General features: G+C 42.1%; 2 protein-coding genes across 2 annotated transcripts in view; one reads left to right on the top strand and one right to left on the bottom strand.

Annotated features, from left to right (window-relative positions):
• LOC130918521 (profilin-2-like) overlaps positions 1–4532 on the top strand; it is a 28363-nt gene extending 23831 nt beyond the window's left edge. Inside the window, exon 3 of the mRNA XM_057840268.1 lies at positions 2525–4532. Within this exon, the coding sequence (XP_057696251.1) occupies positions 2525–2622 (98 nt within the window). The 3' untranslated portion in view covers positions 2623–4532. The remainder of the gene's footprint in view (positions 1–2524) is intronic.
• Positions 3417–18778, bottom strand: part of rnf13 (ring finger protein 13) — an 83868-nt gene continuing 68506 nt past the window's right edge. The window contains exons 9-10 of the mRNA XM_057840267.1: positions 8403–8483; positions 3417–6110 (exon numbers count right to left, since the gene is read on the bottom strand). Coding sequence (XP_057696250.1) covers positions 5758–6110; positions 8403–8483 — 434 coding nt within the window. The 3' untranslated portion in view covers positions 3417–5757. The remainder of the gene's footprint in view (positions 6111–8402; positions 8484–18778) is intronic.

Raw genomic sequence — 18778 nt, 5'->3', positions numbered from 1 at the left:
AAAATGTATTAGTTTATATTAATGTCTTGGCATCTGTGATTTATTTATTTATTTTTTTTAAGTTACATGAATTTAAAAGTAATTATTAATTATTCTATTATTTATTTTTATTATTAATATAATATAAACTACTTATAGGGCTATTTTTTAACTTGTATATAAATATCAGTCTTTGAACTTAAATGTGATGAAGTATCTTTCCACAAGAGTGCACTTTCACAAAGATTTTCTAAACCTCATGGAGAAAACATTTACATATTCTTTTGCCATACATGTGCCTTAGCTGGGAGCTACGACGAAGCATTAGTATAATTTCTATTGATTATAATTTGAAGATCTTTAAATTGGGGGTGTGCCATCTTAGGCACCCCACGATTAGCTCACTGATTAGCTCACTGGCTGCATTTGAAGGCGCTAGACATCCAAATCATTTTGACTGGAATAGATGTCTACCGCTGTCAATGGCACTGAAACCAGAGTATTCACAGCCAGTCTTTTGTGGGCATTTGCAGATAACTTCCTGTAGTTCTAGGGCATTTACAGGTTACTTCCTGTTGATTTTGAGTCGCTTCCTAGTCTTTTGGAGACTTGAGGCACTTTTCGGTAACGCAAAATAACAGTGACCTGTAAATGTCCCAAAAGAAAAAGGGTGACCGATCAATCAATAGGAAATCAACAGGAAATGGTGTAAAAATGGCCCCAAAATTGGGAGTGGGAGAGATGGCAGCAAATGAACGAATGTATATTCACTGCCACCATCCCAGTTAAAATGGATTGGACATCTACTAGCGATACTCATTTCAGTTCGCAGAAGAATGAAAACAGCTTTTTAAAAAAAAATTTGTAAGCTGTTTTGTAGAAGAACGTACAATGATTTCTGGAGCCTTGTATTGCGTATCGTATCGTAAGGTACCCAGAGGTTCCCACCCCAAATAGCCACTGTGGGGATCTCTGGCAAAAAAAATGTATAAAAATAATAGTAACAACACATGTGTGTGTGTGTGTGGGGGGGGGTTATAGTTACTTGAGTAAAACTATCAAGTATGGTGTGGTAAAATTACTTACAACTGGGCCTGTCGGGATAACAAATTTTAGGTGATATATTGTCTCCTAAATTATTGCCAATATGCGAAAAAAAATTTTTTTTTTTTTTTTTAACCAATTCAACTACTAAATTAGAGAAAATACATCGTAATCACCCATTCAAATGCAATAAATTGTTAGTCTTGCACAATTTTTTTTTTTTTTTTTTTTAACACACGTATAACGAGTCATTTGAAAACTAAATGCAGAATATAAAATGGTTGAGAAACCAACGCCATTTTTATTCTCTGCCAATTTAAGCCCATCAAGTGTATTTTGAAATGTTCATCGGAAGTACGTTCGCTAAAGCATTAACTTTATACTGAGTAAAAAAATGCACTTCTACTTTAATAATGCAGGTGGTGTCGGGCATAGATTCTTTTCGCGTCGTTTGTAAATTTTGTAAACTGGCAAGTTTCCATGTTTGAAGTGTCACCTCTAACTGTAAGTTTGCGTTTTGGAGAAGACTGCCTATGTTTTATAACAGGCTAAAGTGTTTAGTACATAGTCTTGTTTTCCATTAGCCTCAATGTAGCAATGCTAGTGTTTTGCAATGTTTAATAGATGTTTCCTTATTTTGTACGTCAGAACTTTAATTCTACGGTGTAGGCCTGCATCTGTCGATTAATCGAACTAGTTCGAATTATCGAGTAATCGGATAAGGAACATAAAAAATTAAAATACCAGACCTGAGCCTCAAATGGCATAAAAAGATAAATAAATGAGGATATATGTACAACAAAAGAACAATTGGCTAACTTACATAGCAAAAGTACACTAGTTTAAATGCTATAAAATGCCCACGTTCTTGTACAATGCTCTTAACAAATGGTTCAAACACATATTCCCTAAAAAATGGCTGAATATGCGTTTAAACTAAATTAAAAATGCATTAAAAAAAACATTAGCTTAAACAAAAACTTAGCTTATGTTGGTCTTAACAGGGAGCAGCTGGATTCAGCCATGTGAAATGAGGCTGACTAGAGGGCAGTGTGACCACCCAAATCAATAAAACTAAAGGCAAACACTTTCGAAACCAAGCATTACAATGCCACTTTAAACGAATACTCGAGGCAGCAAGATTCGAATGATTTTTTTTTTTTTCTAACCGAATACTCGAGTCACTCGACTAATCGCTGCAGCACTACAACGGTGTATTGATGACCAATGAACATCAAAATATGCACAACACGTATGTGTGCCGAGTGCACACACAAGCACACGCACTCACAAATGTATGCACCCACGCGGTGATAAATCGCAGCTGGCCACGTTTTCCATAATGACAAATGTCTTCGTATTTCGGAATACACTGGTAATGGTGACGAAAGTATTTGGCACTGCTTTACTTACTAAGATGCCTAGAAGTTATTGGTGCATTGAGTGCATGCTGACTTTCTACAGGAATGAATTGATTTGTTTTTCTTTTTTTCTGCTCCAGCATTGGTTTTTGCCATGGGAAAGGAAGGCGTTGCCGGAGGTACCCTTAACGTAATAGTTTACAAAATTGCCGATTACCTGAGGAAACAAGGATACTAAGGTGTTCCGTGCCAGCCCACCTGCCCACCTAGCTGTCTGCCTACCACCCTATTGCATTTCACACTTTCTGTTCTAGTTGCCATTTATATTCCTGCGCTCCTCATTCCTCCCCAAAACATCTTTGCCCTTGAAGTTGATCCATCGCCAAGATAAGCGGATGACAAAGGACGCCGCTTAAGACCAACAAAAATGAAAGCCAAACACTTCATCGCCGAGGAGTCCCTGCAATATGAGAGCGGCCAACCCCCCCCCCCCCTTTTTTTTTGTTGTTGTTGTTGTTGTTAATTGGAGCGCTTAAGCAGTACCTCATCACGTCTTCCCAACAACTTCCTTGAAGAGACCGCGTGTTCATCTGTCCAATGTCCTAGCCTTCAACCCTCGCCCCCTTCAGGAAAAGCCCTTCCTTTCAACAGAACACTTGACTTTCCACCTCTTGGCTCTATATGGTCATATATGTCAAGGTGTAATAATTTGGCGCAGTTAACAATGGCGAAGCAGTCTTACTGTTGCTGAACACGAAACAAAAATCAATGGACATTCCACAGTTACCAGCTCAGGCACAAGTTATTTTTTATAAGTAAATGCCAACTCCTGTCATTTTGTATCACTGAAGGCTGTCATTTTGTTGGACAATGGATATCTTGACTTCCTAACCATTTAGTGTTTTGTTTTCCTCTCTAACCTCCCCCAAGTTAGGACCAAGTGTAGTAAAAGCTCAGGTGCTGATATCAATGTGTTAAATGCAAACGGCAAGCAGGTTAGGTTATTGGGTGGTGAGCTTAGATCGAATTTCATTTTCTTTAGTTTTTTTTTTTTTTTTTTTTTCCTTCCTGTTCAGAAGCTAAACTGAATTTGAAAATAAAACCATTTTGCTGTGTTGACAACTTACTGTGGAACTAATTGCCTTGGCTCGTCCAGTGAGCTCAGTACCTACAACTGTAACGTCCATTTGATAAAGTAGTGACACTGTTTGAGAGACTGTTTTGGTTGGAATCAACATGAACTGTTTTATTGGAACCTGTGTATCCTGTGCCATAAATGTTCAAGGGCTGTTGCTCTTAAGATAGTTTGCCCAAATTCACAACTCGTTCTTTGGCTTCTTGTTTAGCTTCAATTCCACTTTTCAGGTGTTTTAGTACTTAAATCTATTTCTGAGTACCCCTTGCCAACTTTTGTTCTCACTGTTTCTTGTATCTGGGATAGTCTGTCAATGCATTGAATTTCATATGCATACAACCAAGAATGCCATATATTGATTTATCACCTTGTTTACAGACAGATCAAAATAAATTTTATTCCAACCAGGGAAGTTTCTTGTCATGCTATCCTTAATGTTCACACCTCAAATGTGTTTTCACAGCTTTTTGAATGGGATTGTCTGAGAATGTGGGTGCCCAAAAAAAAAAAAAAGGGTCGTTTCCAAATAGTGTTTTATTTCTGTAACAATGGACTGTAAAGGACAAAGGCAAACAGAATTGTCAAAACAAAGTAAAAGTATGAACAAATATTGAAGGAAAGCTTACATTGTCAAGAATTTGGCTGTGTAGTGAGGGTGGCCATTAGAAGACAAATGACATACAGTATTTTGTCTTAGTTTGCCCATAACTTTAAAGAAATGACATGGCACTATTTTCTTCATCGTATGTTGACAAATGGAAAGGGTTTGGCCTGTGCTGAAAACTTTCCTATAGTTTGGGCTGTTCTATTGTAGTGCTAGAAGAAATAAAGATGTAATTTTTTTATTAGTAGTAGAAATTTAAAGATCTGAATTTGTCTGGTGAAGCGATCAATACCAGCCCTCCCCAGGTAAAACAAAAAAACTGGGCGTTATCAGTCTATCCAAGTAAATGTTTTTACACTTGATGGAAAATGGTCGTGAGGTTGGATTAAACTTTATAGGGTGACTATTTGTTATTTAAAAAAAAAAAAAACATACATGGACGTCACATTTCAGATCAAACTCGCGTCTGTGGATGCCAGAGCTTTAATAAGCTAAAAAAAAAAACAAACGTCTGCAAAGACTTGATAGTGACGGGTCACAGCCATCATACACCGCGCCTCACATTCAAGTAGGGGGCCATCCCACATAGAGTTATTTTGAAAAGCACACAGTGATCTAATGCCAGATTTAGGAAAAGTACAAAAGCTGTACAGCATACAAACAGGACAGATTGTCTCAGGAGTGATTTGTTCGAGGATTCAAGGTAATATTTTTCGTACCATGCATGTATTTTGAAACCTGAATAAATCAATGGGAGAATTGGCCGCTGCAGCATTGGCGTCATTGTTTGCAATATTTACGTAAAATAAATGCTAACTGCCCGTTTTTTTTTTTTTTTTGCTTTTAACCAAGAATCAAGACTGTTTTATGTCCATATCTATAACGAATTCAGGGATTTAACCATTTATTCACATGAATTTTCAATAGTTGTACTGAGGGGGCCGCCACATTGACTAACAGACTAGCATCACATTCGACATATTTACGTAAAATAAATGCTGCCTTGTTGCTTTTAACCAAGAATCGAGACCGTTTTATGTCCATATCTATAAAGAATTCAGGGATTTAAGCATTTATTCACAAGAATTTAACGTAAAAAGCAGTTTCCACTCGGTCAGCTTTAATGGAGATAGGGCCCCCCATGAATCGGCCCAGCGCCGCGTCAATATCATTACAAAGTCTATGGCCTCTGATATTTAAAACTGACAGGACTGGCTGTGAATGCTCATCTTTCAGTGCCATTGACTGTGCTAGAGTCCAATGCATTTTGACGATGCCAACCTCTTCAAGTCAAAATGGCTTGGCCGTCTGGCGCAGTCAATGGCAGCAAACTATTGGAACTTTTTTTTTAAATATATAAGCTGGAAAACATCTCCCCATTGAAGGTGCATCATCGTTTATGTGCAATAAAATCAACATTTATACATACGGTGATGTGTATATTTACGCATTGCTCATCTGGACATTGCATTTGCCTATAGGAGTGTTGCATTTTTGACTCCAATACAGTCGGTGTTCTAGTCCCATCACAGTTGCGCAGCGGGCTTCTTTCAACTTGTCATCTGCCAGCTTGCAATAAAATGTACATTTGAGTATGGAGGAAGAAAATATTAAAGTAAGCGTGTTTTGAGGGGTCAAGCTTCAAGCAGGTCGTGGTCCCGGCCTTCCGGGCTGGACCGCTGCATCTGGACTTCCACGGTCACCTCGTCGTCACTACTGTCGTCCAGCTCGTCATCCTCGTACTCTGAGGATGACTCTTCCCTGTTGCGGTCGGAGCGAGACGCCGCCGACATGGTGCCGAACGAGTGGGCGCTGGTGGAAGCTGACGAGCGTAGCAGCGGCGTGCTTTCGGAGGCATCGTCGTTCTCGTCGGCCCCGCTCTCTTCTGAGTCGGAGTCGTCCTGCGAGGGGATAACCTTCTGCTTGCACACCGGACACGTCTTCTTGGTTTTGGTCAGCCAGGGGTCCACGCACTTGCAATGGTAGGCTGTGGAGATAATAATCTTTACTGCTTATATGAGGTTATAGCTAGCGCCGCGCTAAAAACAAACGAGAAACGAGATTGACTTCAGGTTGTCAAATGTTATGGAGTACCTTTAGTAACTTTCACAAAGCTACACTGCACTGTAACCAACCGCAGGGCGCTAAAATCAGTACTAAAGTCAATATTTTAAATTGTTTTACAAATAGCATTAGATCGGTTGAAATGGAGTAACTGATTGCAACTGCATTTGAAAGTTGAATCATTCTGCAAACTGAAGGTTTTGAAATTAGTCACGCAATTACGCAAGTACCTGTCCTCTTTGTTCTTCCTCCACACTAGCAAGAGCTGAGCACTCAGAAAAGCAGTCTCAAGGTTGCTACTACCAAGTGCTAAAATATGCTGCTTTAAGCATACAGTATATAAATTATAATTTAAAATCTATACAAGTGCATTTACTGTGGTTTTGTGTTTGTCGTTGTCACTTTTCTCTGCACGCTGGCAAAAGTATGCCTCTTTGCCTGATCCTTGATCACCTCCAGACCCCTCCAAGATGATGATGACCTCCAGCCTTGATGCACCATGTGAGTGTGTTGACGTCAAGTGAATGATTTTTTTTTTCTTAATTAGACATAAGTCACTTTGAAACATTTTGGAACCAGGAAGTACTAAAATATTGCCTCCTGACCAGGGGCGTAGGTTTGGTCTCAACATTGGTAGGGACGATAAAACAGCAAAACCTTCATGTACACTTTTCTGGGGACTGGACATGGGTCAGGGCTTCTCAAGAATATGAACCTAATTAACTGTTAGGCTCAATGCAAAATAAATCTGTAATGACTTATAATAACTTTCATATGTATTGGTTCACGTGACACACCATTCGATTCAAACTTGTTTTCAAAACTATTCCAGAGTAAATGTCTGGATGTTTTTTTTTTTTTAGCAAATTTAAATTGCAATATTTGACCATAAATTAAAAAAATTAACGCACACAATGAATACAATCTCTTAACCATCCAGGAATGCTAAAAACAAAAACATTTGTCTTAAGACCACACAACATTATCTGTCTAAATAAAAAAAATATCAATGAAAAAACGTCAGGCGGGGAATAACAAAAAAAAAAAATTAAAACGGAGGTTTCCTTCAGGTAAAACACTACTGCTTCGTTTCGCTTTCGTCCACTAGACAGCCAAACAACAAAAAATGGAAAGCTCCTTTGGGCTGCTTTAAGACCACATAAAGAAAATAAAAATGAAAATGGCGGAGAAGGGGGTAAACCTCAGTTCACTCACAGTTTATCGTTAACAGTAGAAAACACATACAGGAGGACACTTCTCTCGAAACAGCTTCCTACTCGTTTTGCAGGTTAGCAAATTCACACAGTTTAATGTTATGCTAACTGATGCAGGTTGGACTTTCAGTAGAAAAATAAGTGGCGTGTCCCCCACCTCCACAACATTGACGTCTTTTTATATTACCTACAGTGACTGCTGCTGCTGCTGGTGCCGAAAACAAATAAATAAATCTAATATCCCTCCTCTATGAACGGGGCGGCGGAGGTGGCATGTTGTGTTAAGTCATCAGCCAATCAAACGCGTTTGAGGAAAAAAAATGGACTGGCACATTCAGCAAGTGAAAAGGGTAAATTTAGGTCTGAACGTAATGGAAATAATTCACTTAATAAAGGTAGGGTCAATTCTATCCTTACAGCATATGGGAAGACAATATAAAATACTGTACGTATATAACTGAACTCATTATATAATGCAAATGAGGTTGCTTAAAAGTTGGTGGGGACAATTGGAGAATCCTGAACAGTTGGTAGTGTTATGTCCCTACCATTCCTATGCAAACCTACGCCCTTGCTCCTGACTAAAATACACCTCCCTGCATGCCACTAAAGCTGGAGTGTGGACTAAGAGAATATTTGTTTATTTTTTGTACAATTGTAAAATAGCTAAACGAATTTAGATGCTGGGGAAAAAAATGAAATTTAAGTTGAAACTCCTGTGGCAGTACAAAAATCATATGACTTGCCCATTTTCCCTGAAACGAACCTAACATTCTCTTCCAAGCAAATGGTTTCTATTGTGTGTGCCATACAAAACCTCCGAAGAGTGCCGTGAATCTATTACAATTTAGTTTTCATCCGCCTTTTTGGAACAGATTCATCAAGCAGTAAATAACTTATTTTGTACTGAAATGCACATGACCAAACTTGAACGGTTGGTGCCAAAAGCGCTCCAAGTATTGCTATTCTTTAACTTGTGTGCACATGCACTCCTGACTCACCATGAGAACATGGCAGGACCCGAAGTTTGTCTCCTTCTTCATACTCGTCCAGACAAATAGCACACACATCGTAGATGTCTCCTGAGAAAAACAAAACAACAGAATATTTAATTGCCTAGCTTCAACTAAAATTTGGTGTTTTATACCAGTGGTCCCCAACCACCAGGCCGGGGACCAGTACCGGTCCGTGGCGCCTATGCTACCGGGCTGCACAGAAATAATAAATATAACAACCCCATTCTGGCCAGTGCCTCTTGACACACCAATCTGCCTGCCTACTCTATTGACTGATCCGAGTAGAGATATGTGGTGGCCGCCATTAGTGAGGTGTGTCAGCCCAGCGTCAGTCAATGTAAACTGTAACGTTAGCTGCCTGCTGCGGGCATCACACCTCAGCAATGGCGAATAGGGTACTTCCGGTCGTTTTGCTCAGATTAGTTAATAGATATAATAATAAAACTGGATAGGATGTCGTCGTAGAAATCAATCGGCGCTAGCATCTGTCTTTTTATATCTATGTGCACATGTTCTTGATAATGACATATGACGTAGGCGCATCAGATTTGTTCCCGGAAATAATAAGCTCACACACTAGCGAAGATAGCAGAAAAATAGAACGTCTTTGGACAGTTTTTACAGGGAAAAGGCCATCTGACGAGTCAGAAGAGGAGCTTACGCAAAGTCCACTCTGCATAATATGAGGTCAAAAGTTAGCAAGCGAGGCTATGAAGCCTGCTTCGGCACATAAAGACTAAGTACCCTGGAATAATGGATAAGCCTTTGGAATTTTTGAAACAAAAAAGCGTGAGCAAGAAGGACAGAAAAATTAGTGAGGGCCACCACATCAACGAAAGCTAATGTACTGACAGTATCATACCTCGTGGCGAACCGTAATGCTAAAGCAAAGAAACATTTCACGATTGGAGAAGGATTTATCACGCCTGCGACCAAGGATATTTGCCACCACGTTTTAGGGGATGCCGCTGCTATAAAAGGCTGAATCAGTGTCTGGTGAGTTACATTTTCCCTGAACATTTTTTTATTTTTAAACACTTACTTACAGAACACAAAATGCCATTCCAAAACCACAATAGAATTGCTGTCTTACTCAATTTGGCCATGGATATTTTTAATTTTTTAAATTATTTTATTATTTCATTTGTAAATGTGCATTTGTTAAGTGTTTCTTTTTCAACATTTGTGCCTGTGTATATTTGATTCAGTTGTTCACTGAGATCTATTTACTTTAAATATACAGTCCTGTGAAAAAATCCTATGGAAGCCTGTGTGTTTTCTAACATTTATTTAGTCATATCGATATTTAATATCAATTTTAACAATCTTGAAAAATTCAAGTAATAGACTAATAATATACTATAATAATAGTAACAAACTAAAGAATTAAAACAAAAAATATATATATATATTTCATAACTATCCATCCATCCATCCATTATCTTCCGCTTATTCCTGGGTCGGGTCGCGGGGGCAGCAGCTTTAGCAGGGAAGCCCAGACTTCCCTCTCCCCAGCCACTTCAGCCAGCTCCTCCGGCGGGATTCCAAGGCGTTCCCAGGCCAGCCGAGCGACATAGTCTCTCCAGCGTGTCCTGGGTCGACCCCGGGGCCTCCCGCCGGTGGGACATGCCCGGAACACCTCTCCAGGGAGGCGTCCAGGAGGCATTCGAACCAGATGCCCGAGCCACCTCAACTGGCTCCTCTCAACGCGGAGGAGTAGCGGCTCGACACCAAGCCCCTCCTGGATCAACGAGCTTCTCACCCTATCTCTAAGGGAGAGCCCGGACACCCTGCGGAGGAAACTCATTTCGGCCGCTTGTATCCGGGATCTTGTTCTTTTCGGTCACGAGCTGTGGATTCGACTTCCTGACGGACCCTACTCTCCAGCACCCCTGAATAGACTTTACCGGGGAGGCTGAGGAGTGTGATCCCTCTATAATTGGAACACACCCTCCGGTCCCCCTTTTTGAAAAGAGGGACCACCACCCCGGTCTGCCAATCCAGAGGCACTGTCCCCGATGTCCACGCGATGTTGTAGAGGCGTGTCAGCCATGACAGCCCTACAACATCCAGAGCCTTTAGGAACTCCAGGCGGATCTCATCTACCCCCGGGGCCTTGCCACCGAGGAGCTTACCAACCGCCTCAGTGACTTCAACCCCAGAGATCGAAGAGCCCACCTCAGAGTCTCCAGACCCTGCTTCCTCAAAGGAAGGCGTGTCGGTGGAATTGAGGAGGGCTTCGAAGTATTCTCCCCACCGACTCACGACGTCCCGAGGTCAGCAGTACACCATCTTCACTACACAGTGTTAATGGTGCACTGCTTTCCTCTCCTCAGACGCCGGATGGTGGACCAGAATTTCCTCGAAGCCATTCGGAAGTCGTTTTCCATGGCCTCGCCGAACTCCTCCCATGTCCGAGTTTTTGCCTCAGCGACCGCCGAAGCCGCAGTCCGCTTGGCCAGCCGGTACCTGTCAGCTGCCTCCGGAGTCCCACAGGCCAAAAAGGCCCGATAGGCCTCCTTCTTCATCTTGACGGCATCCCTTACCACTGGTGTCCACCAGCGGGTTCGGGGATTGCCGCTCCGACAGGCACCAACCACCTTACGGCCACAGCTCTGATCGGCCGCCTCAACAATGGAGGTGCGGAATGGGCCCACTCGGAATCAATGTCCCCCACCTCCCCCGGGACAAGGGAGAAGTTCTGCCGGAGGTGGGTGTTGAAACTCTTTCTGACAGGGGATTCCGCCAGACGTTCCCAGCAGACCCTCATAATGCGTTTGGGTCTGCCGGGTCTGGCCAGCAACTTCCCCCGCCATCGGAGCCAACACACCACCAGGTGGTGATCAGTTGACAGCTCCGCCCCTCTCTTCACCCGAGTGTCCAAAACATGTGGCCGCAAGTCCGATGACACGATTACAAAGTCGATCATTGAACTGCGGCCTAGGGTGTCCTGGTGCCAAGTGCACATATGGACACCCCTATGTTTGAACATGGTGTTCGTTATGGACAAACCGTGACGAGCACAGAAGTCCAATAACAGAACACCACTCGGGTTCTGATCGGGGGGGGCCGTTCCTCCCAATCACGCCCCTCCAGGTCTCACTGTCATTGCCCACGTGAGCGTTGAAATCCCCCAGTAGAACGAGGGAGTCCCCAGAGGGGGCGCTCTCCAGCACACCCTCCAAGGACTCCAAAAAGGGTGGGTATTCTGAGCTGCTGTCCGGTGCATAAGCGCAAACAACAGTCAAAACCCGTCCCCCCCACCCGAAGGCGGAGGGAGGCTACCCTCTCGTCTACCGGGGTAAACCCCAATGTACAGGCACCAAGCCGGGGGGCAATAAGTATGCCCACACCTGCTTGGCGCCTCTCACCGTGGGCAACTCCAGAGTGGAAGAGAGTCCAACCCCTCTCGAGAGGATTGGTACCAGAACCCAAGCTGTGTGTGGAGGAGAGTCCAACTATATCTAGTCGGAATTTCTCTGCCTCACCCACCAGCTCAGGCTCCTTCCCTGCCAGAGAGGTGACATTCCATGTCCCAAGAGTTAGCTTCTGCAGCTGGGGGTTGGACCGCCAAGGCCCCCGCCTTTGGCTGCCGCCCAACTCTCTGCGCACCTGACCCCTTTGGCCCCTCCCACAGGTGGTGAGCCCATGGGCAGGGGAACCCATGTTGCCTTTTCGGGCTGTGCCCGGCCGGGCCCCATGGGGACAGGCCCGGCCACCAGACGCTAGCCTTCGAGCCCCACCTCCAGGCCTGGCTCCAGAGGGGGGCCCCGGTAACCCGCGTCCGGGCAAGGGAAACTGGAGTTCATGTATTTTTTTCATCATAAGGAGTCATTTTGAGCCACGCTTAGTCTGGCCCTTCACCTAGGACCTGTTTGCCATGGGTGACCCTGCCAGTTATTTCATAACTACGTAATATGTAATTTTAAATAAATGCAACTTCTGTTGAATAAATCAGGTCACCCCCAAATTCAATCCCACTTAAAATGGCTAAAATCACACACAAGTGTATCACATAGGGTGAACATGATTAGAACATCATTACCCAGTGTTTTGAAGGAGGCTTGCCTTATTTAAACCTCACATTTAGTTTGGTGTGCCCCTGACTGTTCAAGTGAGAGAAAACACAATGATGAGATCAAAGGAGCTGTCTGAGGCCTTCAGAAAGAAGATTGTAGACACTTATGAGTCTGATAAGGGATTTCAAAAGATCTCAAAAGAATATAAAATCAGCCATTCCTCTTTACGGCAAATAGTCTACAAGTGGAGAACATTTAAAACAACTGCCAACATGCCCAGGTCTGGCGGTCCAAGCAAGTTCACCCCGAGGGCAGATCGCAAGATGCTAAAAGAAGTCTCCAAAAACCCTAAAATTTCATCACGGGACCTACAGTAGGCTCTTGCTACTATTGATGTGAAAGTGCATGCCTCTACAATCAGAAAGAGCTTTCACAAATTTAACCTTCATGGGAGGAGTGCAAGTAGGAAACCTTTGCTCTCCTATAAGAACATAAAGGCCAGAGTAAATGTAGACAAAGACCAGGACTTCTGTAATAATGTTCTTTGGACAGATGAATCTAAAATTCAAATATTTGGACCCCACAACAGAGGACATGTTTGGAGTAAACCCAATACAGCATTCCAGGGAAAGAACGTCATACCAACTGTGAAGAATGGAGGTGGAAGTGTCAGGGTTTGGGGACGCTTTGCTGCAGCAGGACCTGGCCAGCTCACCATCATAGAATCCACCATGAATTCTATCGTGAATCAGAGGGTGCTTAAGGAACATGTGAGATAATCCGTGAAAAAGTTAAAGCTGAAGCAAAACTGGACCCTGCAACATGACAATGACCCAAAACATACCTGTAAATCCACCAAGGACTGGCTGAAAATGTAGAGTCCCGGAATGGCCGAGTCAAAACCCAGATCTTAATTCCATTAAGATGCTGTGGGTGACTTGAAACGAGCTGTACATGCAAGAAACCCCTCAAACATCTCACAGCTGAAAGTATTCTGCGTTGAGGAATGGGGCAAACGTTCTTCAGACCGATGTCAACGACTGGTAGATGTCTACAAAAAGCAGCTCACTGAAGTGATGCTCAGCCAAAGGGGGTAACACTATCTTTTAGGTGATAGGGTGTTCTAACTTTTTCCTCAGTTAGAATATGCATTTTCGTTGATATATTTGGTTCATGAGTAAAACAATGTTATTTTTTGTTCTTTACCTGCAATTAAATCACTTTCTTTTCCAGAGATAAAGAAAACAAGATCCGACATTGATATGTGAACATTTCTTAATAAAAAACTCAATATTTAATGGGGTGTCCTAATTTTTTCACATATATTTGGGACAAATAATATTGTACAATTAAAATGTGCTTAATCGAGATCAATTAATTCCATTTAATTAAATACAAGCATCAAATGTAAAGATAACATTTTCTTTACAAGCATGTGCCTTTTGAAAGGCGGGCTCATTTGGAGCAGTGTGTGACGTCAGTAAATTTACATGTGAGTGCCTCAGCGTAAGCTGTGACTAAAAGCAGGCTGATCATTATGCTAAACACTGAGCAGCGACTCCAATACATGGATTCCACATAGGCCATTTTCGAGCCGGTCTGCTCTCACAATCATGGTATGACTTTTCAAAACAAGTCCCAACATCCAAGCCTGTCCAAGAAGTGAGTTAAGGAATTTAGCAACGCACTCCCTCCCCAAATTCCACCGTTTCTTCCTGGCTTGAGGGAGGGCGGAGTCTTGTGAGCTGCCGTGTTTACGTAAGCTCTAAGTGAGCATGTTTTCCTCTGGTGTTCACGCCAGGTTCACATGTGACCATATATGGACGCCCAGTCATATCTACCGCCGCCCTCTGCTTCTTCCTCCACCCCTTCCTCATTTTCTCTCAGCTGTCAGCAACTTCAATTTCAAGGCAAAGTTTTCACTTCATCTTTCTTGTATTTCACTTAAGCGCTAAACTAATAAGTGTGATGTCAACTATTAGGTCTAATTAGTTTTTTTTTTTTTTACAAACATGTTTGAATATTAAGAAATAGAAGCTTAGAGGCAGCAGTAAGATTCCACACTAATTCATCCGTGAAATGGTTTCAGTGCTTTGGTAGGCGCTGCTGGTTTGTTTAGCAACATGGTTCCCTTGAGGTCAAGTTGATAACCCTTTATATGGGACTCATTTCACTCAGTGGCTGCAATTGACGGCGCTTAGACATCTACAGTGGGGCAAATAAGTATTTAGTCAACCACTAATTGTGCAAGTTCTCCCACTTGAAAATATTAGAGAGGCCTGTAATTGTCAACATAGGTAAACCTCAACCATGAGAGACAGAATGTGGGGAAAAAAAAAAAAAAAACAGAAAATCACCCTGGCTGTGTGTTTGCTGAAAGACCCAGCCACGTCTCATCCTCAATGCCCTTGCTGATGGAAGGAGATTTTGACTCAAAATCTCTCGATACATGGCCCCATTTATTCTTTCCTTTACACAGATTAGTCGTCCTGGCCCCTTTGCAGAAAAACAGCCCCAAAGCATGATGTTTCCACCCCCATGCTTCACAGTGGGTATGGTGTTCTTGGGATTGCACGCATCCCCCCCACACTACGAGTGAAGTTTGCACTAAAAAGTTCTACTTTGGTCCTATCTGACCACATGACTTTCTCCCATAACCCCTTTGCATCATTCTGATGGTCCCTGGGCAAACTTAAGACGGGCCTTTGCATATACTGGCTTCAACAGGGGAACCCTCTGAACAATGAATGATTTTAAACCATTGCACCGTAGTGTTCTATTGACAGTAGCCTTTGAAACTCTGCATCCAGCTCTCTTAAGGTCATTGACCAGCTCTTGCCGTCTCACTTTTCTCATCATGAGTGATGTCCCACAAGGAGATATTTTACATGGAACCCCAGTCCGAGGTAGATTATCAGTCATGTTTAGCCTTTTCCATTTTCTAACAATTGCTGCAACTGTTGATTTATTATCACCAAGCTGCTTTCCAATTGTCCCATAGCTTTTTCCATCTTTTTGGAGCTCAACATTTTTTTTCTCTGGTGTCTTTCGAAAAGCACTCTGGTGTTGCCCATGGTAGCAGTTGGATTATGACTGACTGTGGGGTGCACAGGTACCAATAATGAGCTCAAATGGGTGGTTTATAGGTGGACTTCTTTTAAAGCGGAAATGTGAACTAAGGTTGGCCAACCATGTTTTTAAATAATATCAATGGCTAAACAATTATAAGCATATTTTAATTATTTTTTTAAACGCAACCCTTCCAGATTCTTTGTTTAACCCATAGCAACGCCCCTGACAACGAAAATGCTTTTCTTCAGCAATCTTCGTAAATCTTCGGAAATTACGTCACACCAGGAAGTGCAAGGGAAGTCCGCCATAGAACAGTATTGTTTGTTGCATTGCTTCTCGGTAAGATGCCACGGCGGTGTGTGGCGAGATCTCCTCCCTTGCGCTCGATCTATCACTTATATCGCTGTTTGAATCATTGTTTGAAGGGCTTTGTATGGTGGCCGTATGTATGGAGCTGCCATCGCTGTTCCCGGTGTGACGTATCACTTCCGGGTTCGTCCCTTTTCAGGCTCGAACTTCGGAAACGCGATTATTTTGTCAAATATACAACATATAAATTGTTTTTTCATGCTTTATTTGTTGGACAATGTTTAATTACTTTAATTGTGACCCTATTTGGCATGTTATGAAATCACTTCACATTTCTGCTTTAAGATAGACTGAAAACACTTTCAGTGTTATAATTATTGCTGATTCTCAGGGAATCAGGGGACTTATGAACCCCAGTAAATTACAAATAAATGATTTAATAAGAAAAAAACACAATGTGATAACTGGATTTTTAAAAATTATGTCTCGATCAGTGGAAATGCATCTATGATTAAAATTTCAGACCTCTACCTATTTTATAAATGGGTGAACTTGCAAAATCACAAGGGGTGCAATACTTCTGCTCCTCACTGTATCTATGAGGCAGACCACATTGTTCCGGCAATGCATTGTATGACGGTTGCACAGCAAATATAAATGGAACAGTTTTAAGATCCGGCAACTACATTTTATTTTTACATTATGACAGTATTTCTCAAATAGTGGGGCGCGCGCCCCCCTGGGGGGGCGCAGAGCGATGCCAGTGGGGGCGCATGTGACCTCGGGGAACATGTTTTTTTTTTTTTTTTTTTTTTTTTTTTGCCGTACTGAAATAAAGTGTACTTGCACATCCACTCAGTAGGTGGCAGTGGCGCTCTCATTTTCAGAGTGCGCGCAGTATTTTTGAACTAAGGAAGAGCACTCAGCACACACAGACAACAGATATGAAGAGCAGTGTGCCACCGCCGTTTTCGAAAGCCGTTTTCCGACCGGACTCACTCACGCAGCGACTCACTGTCTTGTCCGGTTCTCACGTCGCCGCTCGAGAAGTGCCATTTTCGGCTTGGGATCGTCACGACGACCGCCCTCACCTACGGTTCTACCTCGGCCGCCGTGAATGCGCTTTTTTCGTGCCGTTTGCCTTTTAGCTTTGACTTTTAATACAGTGGGTGATGATGAAAGACCACTGTTTACTGTGTCTAAAAATAATTATAGCAGACAGCCAGAAGCCAAATCAATTAAGACGCCACTTAAAGACATTAGACCCCAATCTCATTGTTAAGCCGCTTGATTTTTTCAGTGAAAACGTGCCTAATATTGCCAACAATCGTCCTGCTTTGTCAGTGTTATATCAGTAAACCAGTGAGCATTGTTAGCATGCTAATTGCAAAATAACTCCACACCATTGCAAAGGAGGAAAATACTGTGAGCAGCAAAAATAAAAACTCTCCTGTCCAAGGACACTTTTTTTTTTCTCTTTTATTCAGATTTGTTTTTTCGGTCAAATTTTTTGGCACATTGTCCTCATGAGTGAATGTTTCTAATCAATTTTAATTTGTTATTATTTACTGATTTTATTACATTTTATTTTTCTGTATCAAATGGTCAAAAATGTACCTTGAGTGTATTTTTTAGTTTGGATGTGAATTTTTTTTTTTAATTCAGGCAAATTGATGCACGTCTTCTCTGTTACAAACAAAACAATGTTAATAAAGTTATACTTTATTATAAGTTGATCTATGTTACTTTTTTTCTTTATTAGAAAAAAAGGACACAATGTTAGGCAGATGCGTATTTATAATAGTAATTTTATAGACAAATGATACTATTTACAGTGGCGGCAGAGAGTTTGGGGGGGGCGCGAAACATTTTTCTTCTTCCTTGGGGGGGCGTGACAGAAAATAATTGAGAAGCACTGCATTATGAGAATGGTCGAGTTATATTTTTTGGGTGTGAAAAATCTAATGTTTGGGTTAAGGCGTGAAATGGCCCAAAATTTGTAAGAAACATTTTGTGTTAGAGTTGAGTTTAGAGCCTTGCTTTCATGTAGTAACCATTTTCATTCGCAAATATTTATTGACGATGCTACAAGAAGATAATGTACTTCTTAATATGTTTAAAGTACCGCAAAGGCACTTGAAATTCATATGATACATGTCTTCTGCAAACGTTGCTTTTTCTTTTTCTCTTTTGTAAACACAACCTTCCATAAACAAATATAGCAAGTTGACATTCAGTGAACCTGCCCAGGCTTTCTTAAAGACCTGAAGAACTGGTTTGGTGCCTTTTGGACTCTGAAACAATTATTCAGCGAGTGATGTAACACTAGCTTTGCATTTTACATTTTCTTTCTCCAATAGACTATCCAACAGACACAGACTATTAAATTGGCATTCGAGCCATTACAACTCAGCCGCCCCCCATTTATCAGCTAGCTTTCCAGCAGCGTTCTCGCCTCTCAGAGGAGCCACGCTGTCCCACTAAACTTCTGATGAGTACTGTGAAGTGTGCTAGGAGGACAACTAAGTCGCTGCCAGAATCAGCCAAAAGTGTGCAGCGTGTTGCTGAATGAGAGCTGCTCTGCGCTCAGGCTCGAAAAACCACAGCTGCTCTGTTCACTCCAAGTGTGTGTGTGTATAGGCTTTAGGATAGCATTGAGCATTGAAATATGTGACATAAGCTCTAAGTCGATGGCGATTGTCATCAAAAACCTGGCTGACAAAAAAACTGAGTGGGGATGATGCAACACTCTGCAATCACATGGAACCAAAGACATTGAAATGGCAGAGTAATGATGACAGGCACGGCAGCTGCCGTTGCATAATCCTGCGTATTGACACATATCCTGTGTCTCACGCTGCTATTGTGCACCAATTACACGAGCACCATAGACTTCAGCGTATACCATCTTTGGAAGGTACAAAAGCAATGAAAATGCGACGTTGGGAGACTATTACACTT

The sequence above is a fragment of the Corythoichthys intestinalis genome, chromosome 7 (assembly GCF_030265065.1).
Source record: "Corythoichthys intestinalis isolate RoL2023-P3 chromosome 7, ASM3026506v1, whole genome shotgun sequence".
Classification (NCBI taxonomy): Eukaryota; Metazoa; Chordata; class Actinopteri; order Syngnathiformes; family Syngnathidae; genus Corythoichthys; species Corythoichthys intestinalis.
The sequence above is the reverse complement of the archived record's forward strand: the minus strand, read 5'-3'. Positions and strand labels throughout refer to the sequence as shown.